The sequence below is a fragment of the Scyliorhinus torazame genome, chromosome 13, assembly GCF_047496885.1.
Source record: "Scyliorhinus torazame isolate Kashiwa2021f chromosome 13, sScyTor2.1, whole genome shotgun sequence".
Lineage (NCBI taxonomy): Eukaryota > Metazoa > Chordata > Chondrichthyes > Carcharhiniformes > Scyliorhinidae > Scyliorhinus > Scyliorhinus torazame.
The window spans coordinates 202,478,284-202,498,568 of NC_092719.1; the positions used below are offsets into that span (position 1 = coordinate 202,478,284).

At 43.1% G+C, this 20,285-nt stretch overlaps 1 protein-coding gene across 1 annotated transcript in view; it reads right to left on the reverse strand.

Annotated features, from left to right (window-relative positions):
• The window catches only part of LOC140387639 (semaphorin-3F-like), a 208,552-nt gene extending 203,218 nt beyond the window's left edge, over positions 1-5,334 (reverse strand). The window contains exons 1-2 of the mRNA XM_072470835.1: positions 4,515-5,334; positions 195-342 (exon numbers count right to left, since the gene is read on the reverse strand). Coding sequence (XP_072326936.1) covers positions 195-297 — 103 coding nt within the window. The 5' untranslated portion in view covers positions 298-342; positions 4,515-5,334. The remainder of the gene's footprint in view (positions 1-194; positions 343-4,514) is intronic.
• Positions 5,335-20,285: the final 14,951 nt, after the last annotated feature.

The following is a 20,285-nucleotide window of genomic DNA, read 5'->3' on the forward strand; positions in this document are numbered from 1 at the left end:
GTAGAGCTTTGTATCTTTCGAAGGGGTGCTGTTTATTACCTCCGTTTGTTGCCTTTGAATAAAGAACTCCAATGCAACTCAGTCCTCGCCCTCTGTGTGCCAGCTCCCGACACCGGCAAACTTGTCAAGAAATAATTAACCTTACTTTAATTCGTTGGCACGGAGGCCTCACAAATAACACAACCATCGCTTACCTTTAAAGCTGAGATAAACGCGGGGGGCATTCTGCTGTTGACCCCTGGCATTGCCACACCACAGGGAAAGCACGACGAACCAGGTGGGCAGAAGGCGGTCCATGGCAACTGAAGCCAGCCGATTGCAAAGAAGCAGGAACCTTCAGACCTGCATCAGGGTGAAGGTACAAAGGACGAAAAAAAAACCATAATCCCTCATCGGTTGAGTGGTTAGGCAAACAGCTCAACAGTGATTAAATCCAGCTCTTTTTGTGGTTTTGTAGATACGAGACAGAGAGAGAGTCTCAATACCATAGTAACTTTAATATCAGCGCAGGGGGAAATGAGACATCAAAGAAGGTGTTCTGGCAGGGAGAGGGGACGGGGGAGGGAGTGTTAGGGAAGCCAAGCCGATGCTGATCGTTAGAGAACAGCTCCCATCCCAGAAAACCGATTAAAATGGCAAAGCAAGCGAGTCAGGATGCAGCGTGAAAACAGTTATCAACGCAATAATTAATCATTGTTTGAAACATTAGCTCCAGTAAATTCAAATAATCCCTTAGAGTACATTAAGCAGATTTCAACTCCCCAACGAAAATAAACACTTATTACTGCTTCGAATGATTCCCTTTCCATTTTTATTCCAACAGTGCTCCCTCCACTAACAAAGCTGTTTTGTAAGTCTGTAAATTCCTACTTAAGAATATAATAATATTTATAGCAGATGTTGACCTCCTTTGAAGGTGCAATGCTGTGAAGCAACAGGAACAGCTGTGAAGGGGACAGATACACTGCTTGGGACCCTTGATGGTTAGGTGCCACTTCTCCCTCTCGAGTGTTATCATGTTAACCACATATCCGGTCATTTTCACGAGTCAAAGACCTTGAGCTTTTCGCACTTTATGAGTTCCCAGACCAGCAGATATGCCAACTCTAATAATTAATTTAAGCGAGGATTTGAATCCACAGAGTTAGATCTGGTGGATAGCTGGGTGGGGACTTTGATTATTACCATGGACAATAGGAAGTTTCCACTAAGGTGGCTCTTAAAACAGCACAGAGAGAACAGCAACTACAAATGTGAAGGCATTTGACAAATATTAAACTCAGGTTAATTCCTGCACGTCGGAGGGGGGAGGACACCAATTCTGAGTGACTGAAGAGTGTTTCGATGCTGAAATTCAGTCGAAATTCAGGGAGGTGCGGGGAGGACTGAAAATTCGATTCACCACTGAGACCGCTGAGAAAACAGAATAATAATTCCAACCAAGCTCATGAAAAAATACAGGCAACAGTGAATTGCTTTGTACTATGAGGAAATTATATACATTCTTCAATAATGTAAAATAGATCTTTAGTCACACGTGCAAAAATACATTCACACACACCCTGAAGTACACTGACATACACTGGGACCCTGGTGTTGTGAAACCACAGTGCTAACCACTGTGCTACCGTGCTGTCCAAATACACTGACACAAAAGAAATACACTGACACACACTGAAATACACTGACACATACACACTGAAATACACTGACACACACACACTGAAATACACTGACACACACTGAAATACACTGACACACACTGAAATACATTGACACACACACTGAAATAATTAATAATCTTTATTGTCACAAGTAGGCTTACATTGCAATGAAGTTACTGTGAAAAGTCCCGAGTTGCCACATTCCGGCGCCTGTTCGGGTACACAGAGGGTGAATTCAGAATGTCCAAATTACCTAAAAGCATGTCTTTGGGACCAGTGGGAGGAAACCGGAGCACCCGGAGGAAACCCACACAGACAGGGGGAGAACATGCAGACTTCGCACAGACAGTGACACAGCCGGAAATCGAACCTGGGACCCTGGTGCTGTGAGGCCACAGTGCTAACCACTGTGCTACCGTGCTGCCCAAATACACAGACACACAAGAAATATACTGACACACTCACTGAAATACAGTGACACACACACTGAAATACATTGACACACACACTGAAATACACTGACACACGCTGACACACACTGAAATACACTGACACACATGCAGAAATACACTGACACACACGCAGAAATATACTGACACACACGCAGAAATACACAGACACACGCAGAAATACACTGACACACACTGAAATACACTGACACACAATGAAATACACTGACACACAATGAAATACACTGACACACAGACTGAAATACACTGACACACAGACTGAAATACACTGACACGCACACAGAAATACACTGACACGCACACAGAAATACACTGACACGCACACAGAAATACACTGACACACACACAGAAATACACTTTCACAGGCTTAAATACACTGAAACACACATTGAAATAATGCACTGACACACACACTGAAAGGCACTGCCACACACACTGAAATGCACTGACACACACACTGAAATGCGCTGGCACACTGACACACACACTGAAATACACTGAAATACACTGACACACACTCACACACCCAGATGCACTGACACACACACTGAAGTACACTGGCACACACACTGAAATACAAATACACTGACACACACTGAAATACACTGACACACACTGAAATGCACTGACACACACTGAAATGCACTGACACAGACACAGAAATACACTGCTACACACACTGACAGGCATAGACATGCACTGACACACACACTGACATGCACTGGCACACACACTGAAATACATTGAAATACACTGACACACTCAGATACACTGACACACCCAGATACACTGACACACCCAGATACACTGACACACACACACACACACTGAAGTACACTGGCACACACACTGAAATGCACTGACACACACACTGAAATGCACTGAAATACACTGACACGCACTGACACACCCAAATGCACTGACACACCTAGATGCATTGACACACACACACTGAAGTACACTGGCACACACACTGAAATACAAATACACTGACACAGTCACTGAAATACACTGACACAGTCACTGAAATGCACTGACACACACTGAAATACACTGACACACACTGAAATGCACTGACACACACACTGAAATACACTGCTACACACACTGACAGGCATAGACATGCACTGACACACACACTGACATGCACTGGCACACACACTGAAATACATTGAAATACACTGACACACTCAGATACACTGACACACCCAGATACACTGACACACCCAGATACACTGACACACCCAGATACACTGAAGTACACTGGCACACACACTGAAATGCACTGACACACACACTGAAATGCACTGAAATACACTGACACGCACTGACACACCCAGATGCACTGACACACCTAGATGCACTGACACACACACACTGAAGTACACTGGCACACACACTGAAATACAAATACACTGACACAGTCACTGAAATACACTGACACAGTCACTGAAATACACTGACACAGTCACTGAAATACACTGCCACACACTTACTGAAATACACTGACACACACAATGAAATACACTGACACACACAATGAAATACACTGACACACACACTGAAATACACTGGCACACACACTGAAATACACTGGCACACACACTGAAATACACTGGCACACACTGAAATACACTGGCACACACACTGAAAAACACTGGCACACACACTGAAAAACACTGGCACACACACTGAAATACACTGACACACACAATGAAATACACTGACACACACAATGAAATACACTGACACACACACTGAAATACACTGGCACACACTGAAATACACTGGCACACACACTGAAATACACTGGCACACACACTGAAATACACTGGCACACACACTGAAATACACTGGCACACACTGAAATACACTGGCACACACACTGAAATACACTGGCACACACACTGAAATACACTGACACACACTGAAATACACTGGCACACACACTGAAATACACTGGCACACACACTGAAATACACTGGCACACACATTGAAATACACTGGCACACACACTGAAATTCAATAACACACATACAGAAATACTCTGACACGGAGACATTTACAGAAATACATTGACACACACGCACAAGCACTTTCAGAAACCTCTGACACAGCCACACTCAGAGATACATATTGACACACAATCACAGCAGCACTCTGACACACACACTCACACACTTACAGAAATGTAATGACACACACACAACTGCCCCACAGGTAACACACACTCACAGAATGACACTGGCAATACACATTCTCATAAATACACTGACTCCCACACACACCCACAGAAAGACACTGGCACAGATACACGGAAAGGTTGATGCACACTCAGAAATATACTGATACGTGCCGACAGAAACACAGTGATACTCACCCTCACAGAAACGCACAGGCAGGCACGCTCCCAGAAACACATTAAAACACCCAGCCAGCAGAATAATGAGAATCTGTGTTTGCTGTTCACTCCAAAAGACAACCAAATGCTAAAGCCAAGCCTGCACTCATTTCCAAATTAATAGTCGACCCAGATTTCACAAATGGCATTCATTGTTCAGGCATTGGCTCAAATTCAGAATAAAATAAAATTACAGGGTCCGAGCTGATTTTTAGTGAGACAAATTTTATTTGGAGTTTTTATTTTCGATTCAATGCAAATTCCAGTCTCAAGATTCCATTGTTAATAACCTAAGGGAAAAGCTAGAAATAAAATAGGAAGCTATCTGGAAATCATTGGCCAGGGCACATACTTGGGCTTACAGTAAGACTTTATCATTTATCGTATGAATCCGGGGTCAGGGAATGAAAACACTTCAGTCTGTGCAATCCCAAAATGGATCGGGGTCTGTTTTACACGGGCAATTAATTCCTGCCTCCAGGTGCATTTAATATTGGTTATTACTGCAGAAATGCATTTGAGAACAGGTATTTTTAAGAAGCAATTATTGGTTACAGAAGCAAATTGATGGAAAGCTCAATATTGATAGGGTTTGATGAAAAAATTAACTTCCAAAAATTGGTGTCAAAATCTCATCCACAGTCAAAAAGCAAGAACGACAGTACTGTGAGTCCTCAGACTGGTTTAGCTGCCGGAATTACTTCAGTTTAAACACCAAGTTCACATTTGGTAGATTTACACCATATTTTTCTTTTGCGGGGGGAGGGGAAAGAAAACACACACACACAGCTTTGCAAAACACTCTGGAATGGAGTCAGGAGTGAGTGAAACGCATTCGTTGAAATAACCCCCGAGTGCTGGGAGGGAGCCCTGGGAGCCGTCCTGCTGTCTAACCAGTAACAGCACAAGCAGGTGCTGTTGTGACATGCACAAGTCATAGGAACCCAGCTCCGATCTCCTAACCCCTCTGGGAGGAAAGGAGAGGGAGCAAGCAGCTATCCCGTGGATTAAAAGAGCGCGTGCCTACTCGGCTGGAGAAGGACAGGCTGATAGAATGAACGAGAGAGAGAGAATGAACGAGAGAGAGAGAAAAAATAAACTGCCTAAAATATTTAAAGAACACACTCTTGCCAGCTGACTGTTGAATAATTCCGTGTGGGAAAGGTGACCGTCAAACAGTCGGCATCAACACGCATGCCAAAGCTTTGCGCGAAATGGTACGGCAGCCTTAAAGAGGCGTGAGAGTATAGCTCTCTGCTTGTGCTCACCTCAAGTGTCCAGCACTCTTCTTTCACCCGTGCCTGCTGCTTCCGATACAGCAGAGCTCGAGCACTTTCAAAGGTCTACTTATCAGCAAAACAACAGTATATAAAAGAGTGAGACCACAAATAAAAGAGAATAAAACCGCCCCCTGGACCTGCATCAGTCACAGAATAATACAACCACCCTCGGACTTTGAAGAACAAATGACCATCCCACTCATATCAGTCTCTCTCACACCACACGCGAAAGCCTCTGTAAAGCTTTCACTTTGTCCAAATTTGCAGCATTGACCTTTGCTTTTGATTTGATTTCTTGTCACATGTGCCGAAGTACAGTGAAAAGTATTTTTCTGCGGCCAAGGGAACGTACACATTACGTACATAATAGACAAAAAAAGAATAATCGACAGCGTACATTGACAAATGGTACATCGACAAACAGTGATTGGTTACAGTGCGGAACAAGGGGGTCAAACAAAGCAAATACATGAGCAAGAGCAGCATAGGACGCGATGGTTCTTACAGGGAACAGATCAGTCGGAGGGAGAATAGTTGAGGAGTCTAATAGCTGTGGGGAAAAAGCTGTTCCTATGTCCGGATCTGCGGGTCTTCAGACTTCTGTATCTTCACCACCCCACACACACACACACACACAGACGTGCACACAGAAGGGACATGATTTGTAAGAGTTACCTTTCAGTGGCTATGCTTGCTTGTCAAGGAGAGCTACTTTGCAACACCGGTGGTGCTGAAGAAACCTCCCGTCCTTTCCTGGTGCAGGGTCAGGCAGCAAACAAAATTTTAAAAACAGAATAAAATGTCTTAAGTCAAAACGGCGACAGAAAGAAAACGTCCCCAAGTTTTATCTCCACTTTAGGGTCTTCGCAGCTTGAGTTTCTGCAGGAACATGCTCCAGTCGCCGGCTCGCAGGGGAAGCTCTGCACCTCTCACAGGTAGACCAGATTCTCTGTGTGTGCAGAAGCACAGCCCCTGCCCTTGCCCGGGCTTTTTAAAAAAAAAGCTTTCTCAGGTATGCAAATGATAAGTGGCTAAAGTCTTGACTTTGAAAGCAAAGGGGAGTTTCTCTTCCCTGACTGTCTGTCTCAACTCGCCGCTCCTGTCTGTTCCCTGCGCTGCACTAAAGCACATGTCAGGTGGCGAAGGAATCCACAGTCATTTGCATAATCCATCCTACAGGACAAAAGTTGTGCGCTGGAATGCTCCCTGGTGCCATCTCTGGGTGACTTGCGGTCCGTGCAGCCTCCTTTCTTCGGCAGAGAGCTGACAACGCTGTTAACCCTTTACGTTGCAGCCACAATCACTGCCCCCCCCCCCCCCCCCTTGCAAGATGTTGAGTGCAGCTCTACAGAGTGTGCAGCGGGGAAGGGGGGGGGGGATCAAACTTGATACAGGATATACCAGGGGGAGTCGTTTTTCTGATGAAGAAAAGTACTTTGACTGAGCTGTATCTGCCACTGAGGATCTGCATCACTACAGCAGCTGGGGATGCAGTAACTGGGCTCCCTGGATAAGTCATTCCTTTAAATTCCCTCAAGAAAAGTGGAGGTCAACCTCATTGTAAACCTTTACATAGCAGACTAGCGAGGGAACCAGTATAAGACGATCACAGCCGAGTGTACAGAATGTGGTGCCTCAGTAACTTCATTTTTAAAAATAAATTTAGTGCACCCAATTCTTTTTTTTCCGATTTTAGCTCGGCCGATCCGCCTCCCCGGCACATCTTTTTGGGTTGTGGGGGTGAGACCCGTGCAGACACGGGGGGGAATGTGCAAAGCCCACACGGACAGTGACCCGGGGCCGGGATCTAACCCGGGTCCTCGGTGGCGTGAGGCAGCAGAGCTAACCACTGTGCCACCATGATGCCCCTTTCAGTACCTTTATTAGTAAATCAATGTCTCTTCCTTTATCTCCTCTCTTACCTCACCCAACCCTCTTTTATTTATTCGTTCTTGAGATGTGAGCACCCTGGCTAGTCCAGCATTTATTGTCAATCTCTAATTGCCCTGGAGAAGGTGGTGGTGAGACACCTTCTTGAGCCTCTGCACTCCATTTGGTATAGGTATGCCCACAGACAGTGCTGTTCGTGAGAGCAGTTCAGGATTTTGACCCAGTGACAGTGACGGAATGGCGTTATAGTTCCAAACCAAAATGGTGCGTAGCTTGGAGGGGTACATGCAGGTGGTGATGTACCATAAGCCTTTGTCCTAGATGGAAGAGGTTGCAAATTTGGAAGGTGCTGTCGAAGAACATTCGGCAGCTTGTTGCAGTGCATGTTGTACAAATGCAAACTGCACATATATAGTGCCTTTCATCAACTTCGGAGTTCTCAAAAACCTTTGCAGCCAATTAAATATGGCACTTTTCAAGTGTAGGCATTTTTGCGATGGAGAGATGGGCAGCACGGTGGCACAGTGGTTAGCACTGTTGCTTCACAGCACCAGGGACCCGGGTTTGATTCCCGACTTGGGTTACTGTGTAGAGTCTGCTCGTTCTCCCTGTGTCTGTGTGGGTTTCTTCCGGGTGCTCCGGTTTCCTCCCACAGGTCCCAAAAGACGTGCTGTTAGGTGAATTGGATATTCTGAATTCTCCCTCTGTGTACCCGAACAGGCGCCGGAGTGTGGCGACTAGGGGATTTTCACAGTAACTTCATTGCAGTGTTAATGTAAGCCTAGTTAGTGTTACTGTAAGCCGACTTGTGACAATAATAAAGATTATTATTACGTAGCGTCTTCCCACAGAGAATAGCACCAAGTTTGGATTTTCTGTTTTAATTACTTGGTGACAGGGTAAATATGGTCACCATAGTCCCAGATGACCATAGGCTGTTTTCCTCTTTTGAGCGGGAAAAAGCTGACTGGTGGTGATTTAACCTGAGGATCACCACACCTCAGGCGAGGGGCAAGGTTGAGAAGGGGGAGCCTTCATGAATAACCTCAGCCAGTATGGGAATTGAACCCCCACTGCTGGCCTTCATCTGCATCGTGAACCAGCTGTCTAGCCAACTGAGCTAAACTGGCCCCCCTCAGATAGTGGCCTGGACGCAGGGAAAACTACCCCTGCTCTTCTTCCAAATAGTGCCTCACGATCTTGTCTGTCCAACAGACCCTGTCCAACAGATCTTGTCTTGTTGTCCGTTTGCAGGGTAGCACGGTAGCATTGTGGATAGCACAATTGCATCACAGCTCCAGGGTCCCAGGTTCGATTCCAGCTTGGGTCACTGTCTGTGCGGAGTCTGCACATCCTCCCCGTGTGTGCGTGGGTTTCCTCCGGGTGCTCCGGTTTCCTCCCACAGTCCAAAGATGTGCAGGTTAGGTGGATTGGCCATGATAAATTGCCCTTAGTGTCCAAAATTGCCCTTAGTATTGGGTGGGATTACTGGGTTGTGGGGATAGGGTGGAGGTGTTGGCCTTGGGTAGGGTGCTCTTTCCAAGAGCCGGTGCAGACACGATGGGCCGAATGGCCTCCTTCTGCACTGTTAATTCTATGATAACTGCTGAGGGCAGACGGAGCTTCACTTTAGCGATTCACCTGAAAGCTCGCACTGACTTTTCAGCCTGGATTACATACTTAAGCCTCTGCAGAAAGGCTTGAAGCTGTCCTTTCTCTTTGTCAAACATCGAGGGATCTTCTGTTTATCTCCAGCACTTCCTCTTGTTTCAGATTTCCAGCATACTAATTTCCATTCTCTCTGCTCACCTCTACATTTCAAATTTTCTTCAAACTTGACTGTCCTGGTCATCCAAGTCTCGTTCAGGCTCATAGGCCACTAGAGCAGGTGCCTAAGTGCTGGAATGTTCTGGAAGCACAGTTCTTTTAGCCAACAATAGAGAGCATCTTTTTGTGCGGTGGTGTGGTAAAAAGGTGAACCAGCCCAATAAGCTTCCAAATGCGGGTTAGCCAAAACAAAATTATCAACACGTCAATAGCCACAGCCCGCCATTACGCCATTAACCAAAAACAAGATCACAGGGAAATGATCCGTGCGGGGAGCAGGCCAGACTTGTCTGTGATGGTTTTGCAGTCGAATAGTCTGCCAATACTCCCAGTTTGGGCTCCTGCATGAATAATGGATACACAGACAAGGCAGTGCATGATAGATGGACCCTTGTCTCAGCAAGATATCAATGTCTTTTGGCCAGGGAATGTTCACAAATTAAACAGAAAGCACACCATTTACCAAATCTAACATTCACTGCCGAGGGCTTTTTTTTTTACTCTCTGTTTTTTATTACATTTTTTGACTAAACAGTATGACAACATCAGAGTTAGAGGCTTGGAGCAATTTGTTATTCTTACCTTGTGGAAGAGCTGCTTTAAAACACAAGGGGCCAAACATTCCTCCAATCACAGAATGGCAAAAAAAGGAGCATGTTCTGTGACATAGCTGCAACAGTCCTCTGAAATGCGATTTTGTTAACAATCGCAGAAGAAACATAGCAGCCACTCAGAGTACAGCTGATCCTTTGCCATTGTTGAAGCAGCTAAGAAGCCACTTAAATATATAAAACTCCAGCTTTAAAGTGCACAGCCTGGGAGGAAAGCAATAATTGGGAAGTGCTCATCTTACAGGCCTGGTTTGTCAAGTGAGCTTTTCATAACTGGAACAGAGCCATTTTCCTCAACGATTGCCTGTTCAATAGCCACATATTTATATTGTTAAGTGGACTGTTGAGTAAACTGGTACTAGAGGACGCCATTATATAAAGGGTGAGGAGAATATTTGCATTCAGAGGTAATAGAATGTAGCTGAAAACATGGATACAATGTCACTGAGTCAGGCAGGACCTGGGGACAGATGCAAGAAATGTCCCTCAACTTAAATGTAAGCTATGTTTAACACAAAATTAGATGTATAACAGGTTTTTGATGTAGAAGAACATTCCAAAATGCTTCACTGAAGAGTAACAGACAAAAATGAACGTCAATCCTTGTGATGATATGCATAAAGCAAGTTTGTACATAATGTTATGCATGACCTCCAACCACTAGGTGGCAGTGTAAACCCATCACGTCACCCTGTAGTCTGGGAGTAGGTCGTGCTGGAGGATAGACGCATTTTGCAGTGGTTCCACAATAGTTAATTAGTGTTAGCAGTTTATTATTTTATTTATCCTAGTTGTCTCGTCACGCAGTTGTTCGATAATAAATTATTTAAATTATATGTTCTATAGTTCATCATTTACTTCGGCCAGTCTACAGAACATGACATGGTACCAGGATTGATGATTTACTAAGAAGTAGAAGATTCTGTATGAAAATATCCGAACCACGAAAGATAACTTTGAAGGATATGGAAGAAAACGCATCTTTGTGACTAACCTTGCTAGCTACTGGCATCTGGTGCTCAACGCGCGGTAAAACTTCGAAGCCTGGGATGGAAGGCATCAAGGTACCTCAACAGGTTCAGTTTACCGGTAACGTAGACGAGAATTGGAGGGTGGTTAAGCAACATTTAAAACTCTATGTTGCAGCCCTTGGTCTGCAGACAGCCTGATGAGAGGTGTTGTGCATTGCTGCTCACAGTAGCAGGTCCCCAAGCACTTGAAATTTTCAACACTTCTGTATTTGAAAACGAGGCTGACAGCAAAAGCTTCAAAGAAGTGCTTAAACAATTCGATCGGCATTGCTTTCCTAAAGAAATATGAAACCTTGGAGCGCTATATATTCTGCCCGCGCACCCAGAACGCGGGAGAGGCATTTGATAGCTTCCTCACTGCCTTGCGATTGAAGGCACAGTCGTGCAACGTCAGCACACTCTAGTCATCAGTGAAACACGATCCGATAGTTTTCGGAATCTCCAATGATAAAGTGCGCAAGCGGCTTCTGCGGGAAACAGGACCTGCAACTTGAAAGTGCGATTCAAATATGTCACGCTCGTGAGCTGGCTGCAAAGCAGCTCGACACGTTGAATCTCCGGCAATTTGGCGCGAAGGCAGAAGAGGCAGCAGACGCCATTAGTGTGGTGACGCAGCTGAATAGAAAATGTGCTCCCAGTGCGGGAGGCCATTTTGAGCAGCCAACCCGATCCTCCATTTTGTGTCCGCGATGTGGCAAATGGCATTTGCCAAGGCAATGCCCTGCTTTCGGAAAAACGTGTGCCACCTTTAATGGCAGGAATCATTTTGCAACCCAATGTTATTCAAGGAAAATGTCCGAACAAACAAAGATGAGGCGTGCCTCGAGGACACAATTTTTGTAGACCCGGGGCGGCATTCTCCGGTCGGCGACACCGAAATCGTGAGTGCGCCACGCGCTGTGTCAATGGCCTCAGGACGTTGTCTGAGGCCCATCCCCCGATGCTCCGCCCCTGGCCGGCTGAGTTCCCGACAGCGTGGGTCGCGTGTGCTATCATCCGTCGGGAACTCGGCGTGGCGGCTGCAGACTCAGTCCAGCGCCGCCACAGTCGGGGGAGGGGAAATCCGCGGGCAGGGGGGACTTTGTCAGGGGCTGGGGGCACTGTTGTGGACTCGCGGGCCAGCCAAAGGGGGGGCACTATTTTGCAGGCCGGCTCTGCATGCGGCTGGCTCCATGTCGCATAGCGCAGCCTCTGCAGGCTGCCACCGTGCGTATGCGCGGCCACGGATCTGGCAATTCTCTGGGCCGTACCGGCAGCTAGAGCCCGGTGCTCTACGTTGCTGGCATGTTAGCCCCCAGCCAAACGGAGGATCGGTGGCCGTTTTCGCCGAATTTCGGTTGTAAAACGCCGCCGTTCCCACGCCGGCGTGAGGACATAGCCTCAAAATCGGAGAATCCATCCAGCCCATGATCTCCAGGGAAGACAAGGAGACTCAAGTCACACCAAATAGCAATGTATTTGTACCAATCTGCGGCAATAGTGAATTGAAGGCAGATAATCGTAAAGATAAATGGACAGTGCCATTAAAGATAAATGGCACAGAAATATGGGCTGGAGCAGGGGGAAATATTTCGATACATGCAGGTTTGAGACTTTGCCAGAAAGGAGAATCAGAGCTTCCCAGTAGAGCCGGCTTCCACATTGTTGGAGGAGGTGCTGACGACAGGGGGACTGGAGAAGGGGGTTGTATTGGTGGTTTATGGGGCTATTTTGGAGGAGGAGAAGGTGCCACTAGAAGGGATCAAGGCAAAGCGGGAGGAAGAGTTGGGAGAGGATATGGAGGAGGGATTCTGGTGTGAGGTGCTCCGGTGGGTGAACGCCTCCACTTCGTGTGCGAGGTTGGGGCTGATACAGCTGAAGGTGGTGTATACAGCGCACCTTACAAGGGCGAGGAGGAGCCGAGTCTTTGAGGGAGTAGAAGATGCGTGTGAACGTTGCGGGGAGGGGGGCCCCGCAAACCACTTTTATATGTTTTGGTCCTGTCCAAAGCTGGAGGATTACTGGAAGGAGGTGTTTAGGGTAATGTCTAAAGTGGTGCACATGAAACTGGACCCAGGCCCTCGGAAGGCCATATTCCGGGTGTCGGACCAGCCAGGGTTGGAAACGTGTGCGGAGGCAGATGTTGTAGCCTTCGCCTCGGTGATCGCCCGAAGGCGGATCCTGATGGGTTGGAGAGCAACCTCTCCACCCTGTGCCCTGGCATGGCGGGGGGGACCTGTTGGAATTCTTGACTCTTTTGAACATGTAAATAGTCATACATATCTTGGTGAAATGTAATAAAGTAATTCTATGTATGTAAATAATTTCATTTTCCAAAGGAAAGGGGATGTGATGATATGCATAAAGCAAGTTTGTACATAATGTTATGCACAACCTCTGACCACTAGGTGATAGTGTAAACCCACCACATCATCCTGTAGTCTGGGAGTTGGGAGTAGGTCGTGCTGGAGGATAGGCATATTTTGCAGTAGTTCCACAATGGTCAATTACTGTTCGTAATTTATTATTTCATTTATCCTGGTTTTCTCATCGCGCAGTTGTTCTAGGATAAATTATTTAAACTAGAAGTTCTGTAGTTCAACATTCACTTCGGCCAGTCTACAGAACATGACAATCTTTAGTTGCGAAAATACGGTAAAGGAGATGATAAAGGCTGGATCAAATAGAAGGATATTAATGATCGTCTTAAAGGATGAGTTGGAGGTGCTATAAGTTTTAAGGAGGGAACTCCAGAGGTTAATGCAAAGCGAGTCCAACAATGACCGAGCAAAGTGGGTGTGGGATGCACTTGAGGCCACAATCAGATAAATAGAGAAACAATGGAAGATTATACAACTGAAGAAACTATGGATCCTTTCACGCCGCACCACAAGATTGACACGGCTGGGACACAGGCCATGTAAAGATCCATTGACCTCGGGCAGGATTTCCGGTCATCGAGTCAGCGTGACCTTGGAATCGCACCCTATGGAAGATTATACAACTGGAAGAAAAAACTATGGAAGATTATACAAATCGATGAAGAAATAATGGAAGATCACATAACTGGATGGAGAAGCTATGGAAGATTATACAACTGGGTGAGGAATTTATGGAAAATTAAACTGGATGAAGAGACGACGGAAGATTAGGCAACTTGATGAAGAGATTATGGAAGGTTATAAAGCTTCATGCAGAAACTATAGAAGATTATACAACTGGATAAAGAAATCATGAAAGATTTTGCTTCTGCATGAAGAAACTATGGAAGATTACACAACTGGATGAAAAATCTCTGGACGATTATACAACTGGATGAAGAATCTCTGGAAGATTATACAACTGGATGAAGAAACTATGGAAGATTATATAACTGGAATAAGAATCTATGGAAGATTATACAACTGATTGAAGAATCTATGGAAGATTATACAACTGGATGAAGAATCTATGGAAGATTATACAACTGGATGAAGAATCTATGCAAGGTTATACAACTGGGTGAAGAAACTATGGAACATTATGCAACTGGATGAAGAATCTCTATGAAAGATTATCCAACTGGGTGAAGAATCTCTGGAAGATTATACAGCTGGATGAAGAATCTCTGGAAGATTATACAACTGGATGAAGAATCTATGGAAGATTATACAACTGGGTGAAGAAACAATGGAAGATTATACAACTGGATGAAGAATCTATGGAAGATTAAGCAACTGGGTGAAGAAACTATGGAAGATTATACAACTGGATGAAGAAACTATGGAAGATTATGCAACGGATGAAGAAACTATGGAAGATTATACAACTGGGTGAAGAAATTATGGAAGATTATATAACTGGAATAAGAATCTATGCAAGACTCTACAACTTGGTGAAGAATCTATGGAAGAATGTACAACTGGGTGAAGAATCTCTGGAAGATTGTACAACTGGGTGAAGAAAATATGGAAGATTATACAACTGGATGAAGAGTCTCTGGAAGATTATACAACTGAGTGAAGAAACTATGGAAGATTATACAACTGGATGAAGAATCTCTGGAAGATTATACAACTGGATGAAGAATCTCTGAAAGATTATACAACTGAGTGAAGAAACTATGGAAGATTATACAACTGGGTGAAGAATCTATGGAAGATTAAGCAACTGGGTGAAGAATCTATGGAAGATTAGGCAACTGGATGAAAAATCTCTGGAAGATTATACAACTGGATGAAGAATCTCTGGAAGATTATACAACTGGATGAAGAGTCTCTGGAAGATTATACAACTGAGTGAAGAAACTATGGAAGATTATACAACTGGATGAAGAATCTCTGGAAGATTATACAACTGGATGAAGAATCTCTGGAAGATTATACAACTGAGTGAAGAAACTATGGAAGATTATACAACTGGGTGAAGAATCTATGGAAGATTAAGCAACTGGGTGAAGAATCTATGGAAGATTAGGCAACTGGATGAAAAATCTCTGGAAGATTATACAACTGAGTGAAGAAACTATGGAAGATTATACAACTGGATGAAGAATCTCTGGAAGATTATACAACTGGATGAAGAATCTCTGGAAGATTATACAACTGGATGAAGAATCTATGGAAGATTATACAAATGGGTGAAGAATCTATGGAAGATTATACAACTGGATGAAGGATCTCTGGAAGATTATACAACTGGGTGAAGAAAATATGGAAGATTATACAACTGGATGAAGAATCTCTGGAAGATTGTACAACTGGGTGAAGAAACTATGGACGATTATACAACTGGATGAAGAATCTATGGAAGATTATACATCTGGGTGAAGAAAATATGGAAGATTATACAACTGGATGAAGAATCTCTGGAAGATTGGACAACTGGATGAAGAATCTATGGAAGGTTATCCAACTGGATGAAGAAACTATGGAAGATTATCCAACTGGATGAAGAATCTCTGGAAGATTATCCAAATGGATGTAGAAACTATGGAAGATTATACAACTGGAGGAAAAAATATGGAAGATTATACAACTGGATGAAGAATCTCTGGAAGATTGTACAACTGGATGAAGAATCTATGCATGATTATACAATTGGATGAAGAATCTCTGTAAGATTGTACAACTGGATGTAGAAACTATGGAAGATTATCCAACTGGATGAAGACTCTCTGGAAGATTATCCAACTGGATGAAGAATCTCTGGAAGATTATCCAACTGGATGTAGAAACTATGGAGATTATCCAACTGGATGAAGAAACTATGGAAGATTATCCAACTGGATGAATAATCTCTGGAAGATTATCCAACTGGATGTAGAAACTATGGAAGATTATCCAACCGGCTGAAGAAACTATGGAAGATTATCCAACTGGATGAAGAATCTCTGGAAGATTACCCAACTGGATGTAGAAACTATGGAAGATTATCCAACTGGATGAAGAAACTATGGAAGACTATACAACTGGATGAAGAATCTCTGGAAGATTATCCAACTGGATGTAGAAACTATGGAAAATTATACAACTGGATGAAGAATCTATGGAAGATTATGCAACTGGATGAAGAATCTATGGAAGATTATACAACTGGATGAAGAATCTATGGAAGATTATACAACTGGATGTAGAAACTATGGAAGATTATACAACTGGGTGAAGAATCTATGGAAGATTATCCAACTGGATGTAGAAACTATGGAAGATTATACAACTGGTTGAAGAATCTCTGGAAGATTATACAACTGAATGAAGAAACTATGGAAGATTATACAACTGAATGAAGAAACTATGGAAGATTATACAACTGGATGTAGAATCTATGGAAGATTATACAACTGGGTGAAGAATCTCTGGAAGATTATACAACTGAATGAAGAAACTATGGAAGATTATACAACTGGATGAAGAATCTATGGAAGATTATCCAACTGGATGTAGAAACTATGGAAGATTATACAACTGGATGAAAAAAATATGGCAGATTATACAACTGGATGAAGAATCTCTGGAAGATTGTACAACTGGATGAAGAATCTATGGAAGATTATACAATTGGATGAAGAATCTCTGTAAGATTGTACAACTGGACGTAGAAACTATGGAAGATTATCCAACTGGATGAAGACTCTCTGGAAGATTATCCAACTGGATGAAGAATCTCTGGAAGATTATCCAACTGGATGTAGAAACTATGGAGATTATCCAACTGGATGAAGAAACTATGGAAGGTTATCCAACTGGATGAAGAATCTCTGGAAGATTATCCAACTGGATGTAGAAACTATGGAAGATTATCCAACTGGCTGAAGAAACTATGGAAGATTATCCAACTGGATGAAGAATCTCTGGAAGAGTACCCAACTGGATGTAGAAACTATGGAAGATTATCCAACTGGATGAAGAAACTATGGAAGATTATACAACTGGATGAAGAATCTCTGGAAGATTATCCAACTGGATGTAGAATCTATGGAAGATTATACAACTGGATGAAGAATCTATGGAAGATTATACAACTGGATGTAGAAACTATGGAAGATTATACAACTGGGTGAAGAATCTATGGAAGATTATCCAACTGGATGTAGAAACTATGGAAGATTATACAACTGGTTGAAGAATCTCTGGAAGATTATACAACTGAATGAAGAAACTATGGAAGATTATACAACTGAATGAAGAAACTATGGAAGATTATACAACTGGATGTAGAATCTATGGAAGATTATACAACTGGGTGAAGAATCTCTGGAAGATTATACAACTGAATGAAGAAACTATGGAAGATTATACAACTGGATGAAGAATCTATGGAAGATTATACAACTGGATGAAGAATCTATGGAAGATTATACAACTGGATGAAGAATCTCTGGAAGATTATACAACTGGTTGAAGAATCTCTGGAAGATTGTCCAACTGGGTGAAGAAACTATGGAAGATTCTATAACTGGATGAAGAATCTATGGAAGATTATACAACTGGATGAAGAATCTATGGAAGATTATACAACTGAATGAAGAAACTATGGAAGATTATACAACTGGATGAAGAATTTATGGAAGATTATACAACTGGATGAAGAATCTATGGAAGATTATACAACTGAATGAAGAAACTATGGAAGATTATAAAACTGGATGAAGAATCTATGGAAGATTATACAACTGGATGAAGAATCTATGCAAGATTATACAACTGGATGAAGAATCTCTGGAAGATTATACAACTGGATGTAGAATCTCTGGAAGATTGTCCAACTGGGTGAAGAAACTATGGAAGATTCTATAACTGGATGAAGAATCTATGGAAGATTATACAACTGGGTGAAGAAACTATGGAAGATTATACGTATGTATAATGAAGATCATAAATGTGAGGTGATGCATTTTGGCAGATCGAATCAGGCCAGGACCTACTCATTTGATGGTATGGCGTTGGGGAGAGTTATAGAACAAAGAGATCTAGGAGTACAGGTTCATAGCTCCTTGAAGGTGGAGTCGCAGGTGGACAGGGTGGTGAAGAAGGCATTCGGCATGCTTGGTTTCATTGGTCAGAACATTGAATACAGGAGTTGGGACGTCTTGTTGAAGTTGTACAAGACATTGGTATGGCCACACTTGGAACACTGTGTGCAGTTCTGGTCACCCTATTATAGCAAGGATATTATTAAACTAGGAAGAGTGCAGAAAAGATTTACTAGGATGTTACTGGGACTTGATGGTTTGAGTTATAAGGAGAGGCTGGATAGACTGGGACTTTTTTCCCTGGAGCGTAGGAGGCTTAGGGGTGAACTTATAGAGGTCTATAAAATAATGAGGGGCATAGATAAGGTAGATAGTCAACATCTTTTCCCAAAGGTAGGGGAGTCTAAAACTAGAGGGCATAGGTTTAAGGTGAGAGGGGAGAGATTCAGAAGGGCTCAGAGGGGCAATTTCTTCACTCAGAGGGTAGTGAGTGTCTGGAATGTGCTGCCAGAGGTAGTAGTAGAGGCGGGTACAATTGTGTCTTTTAAAAAGCATTTAGATAGTTACATGGGTAAGATGGGTATAGAGGGTTATGGGCCAAGTGCGGGCAACTGGGACTAGCTTAATGGTAAAAACTGGGCGGCATGGACTGGTTGGGCCGAAGGGCCTGTTTCCATGCTGTAAACTTCTACGATTCTATGATTCTATATAACTGGGTGAAGAATCTTTGGAAGATTATACAACTGGATGAAGAATCTCTGGAAGATTATCCAACTGGGTGAGGAATCTGTGGAAGATTATACAACTGGATGAAGAATCTCTGGAAGATTATCCAACTGGGTGAGGAATCTGTGGAATATTATACAACTGGATGATGAAAGTATGGAAGATTATACAACTAGGTGACAAATCTATTGGAAAATTGTACAAGTGGATGAAGAAACTGTGGAAGATTATACAACTAGGTAAAGAAAGTATGGAAGATTATTCAATTGGATGATGAAACTGTGGACGATTATACAATTGGGAGCAGAAAGTATGGAAGATTATATAACTGGATGAGGAATCGAAGGAAGATTATATAGTTAGATGAGGAATCTATGGAAGATTATCCAACTGGATGAAGAATCTCTGGAAGAGTACCCAACTGGATGTAGAAACTATGGAAGATTATCCAACTGGATGAATAAACTATGGAAGATTATACAACTGGATGAAGAATCTCTGGAAGATTATCCAACTGGATGTCGAAACTATGGAAAATTATACAACTGGATGAAGAATCTATGGAATATTATGCAACTGGATGAAGAATCTATGGAAGATTATACAACTGGATGAAGAATCTATGGAAGATTATACAACTGGATGTAGAAACTATGGAAGATTATACAACTGGGTGAAGAATCTATGGAAGATTATCCAACTGGATGTAGAAACTATGGAAGATTATACAACTGGTTGAAGAATCTCTGGAAGATTATACAACTGAATGAATAAACTATGGAAGATTATACAACTGAATGAAGAAACTATGGAAGATTATACAACTGGATGTAGAATCTATGGAAGATTATACAACTGGGTGAAGAATCTCTGGAAGATTATACAACTGAATGAAGAAACTATGGAAGATTATACAACTGAATGAAGAATCTATGGAAGATTATACAACTGGA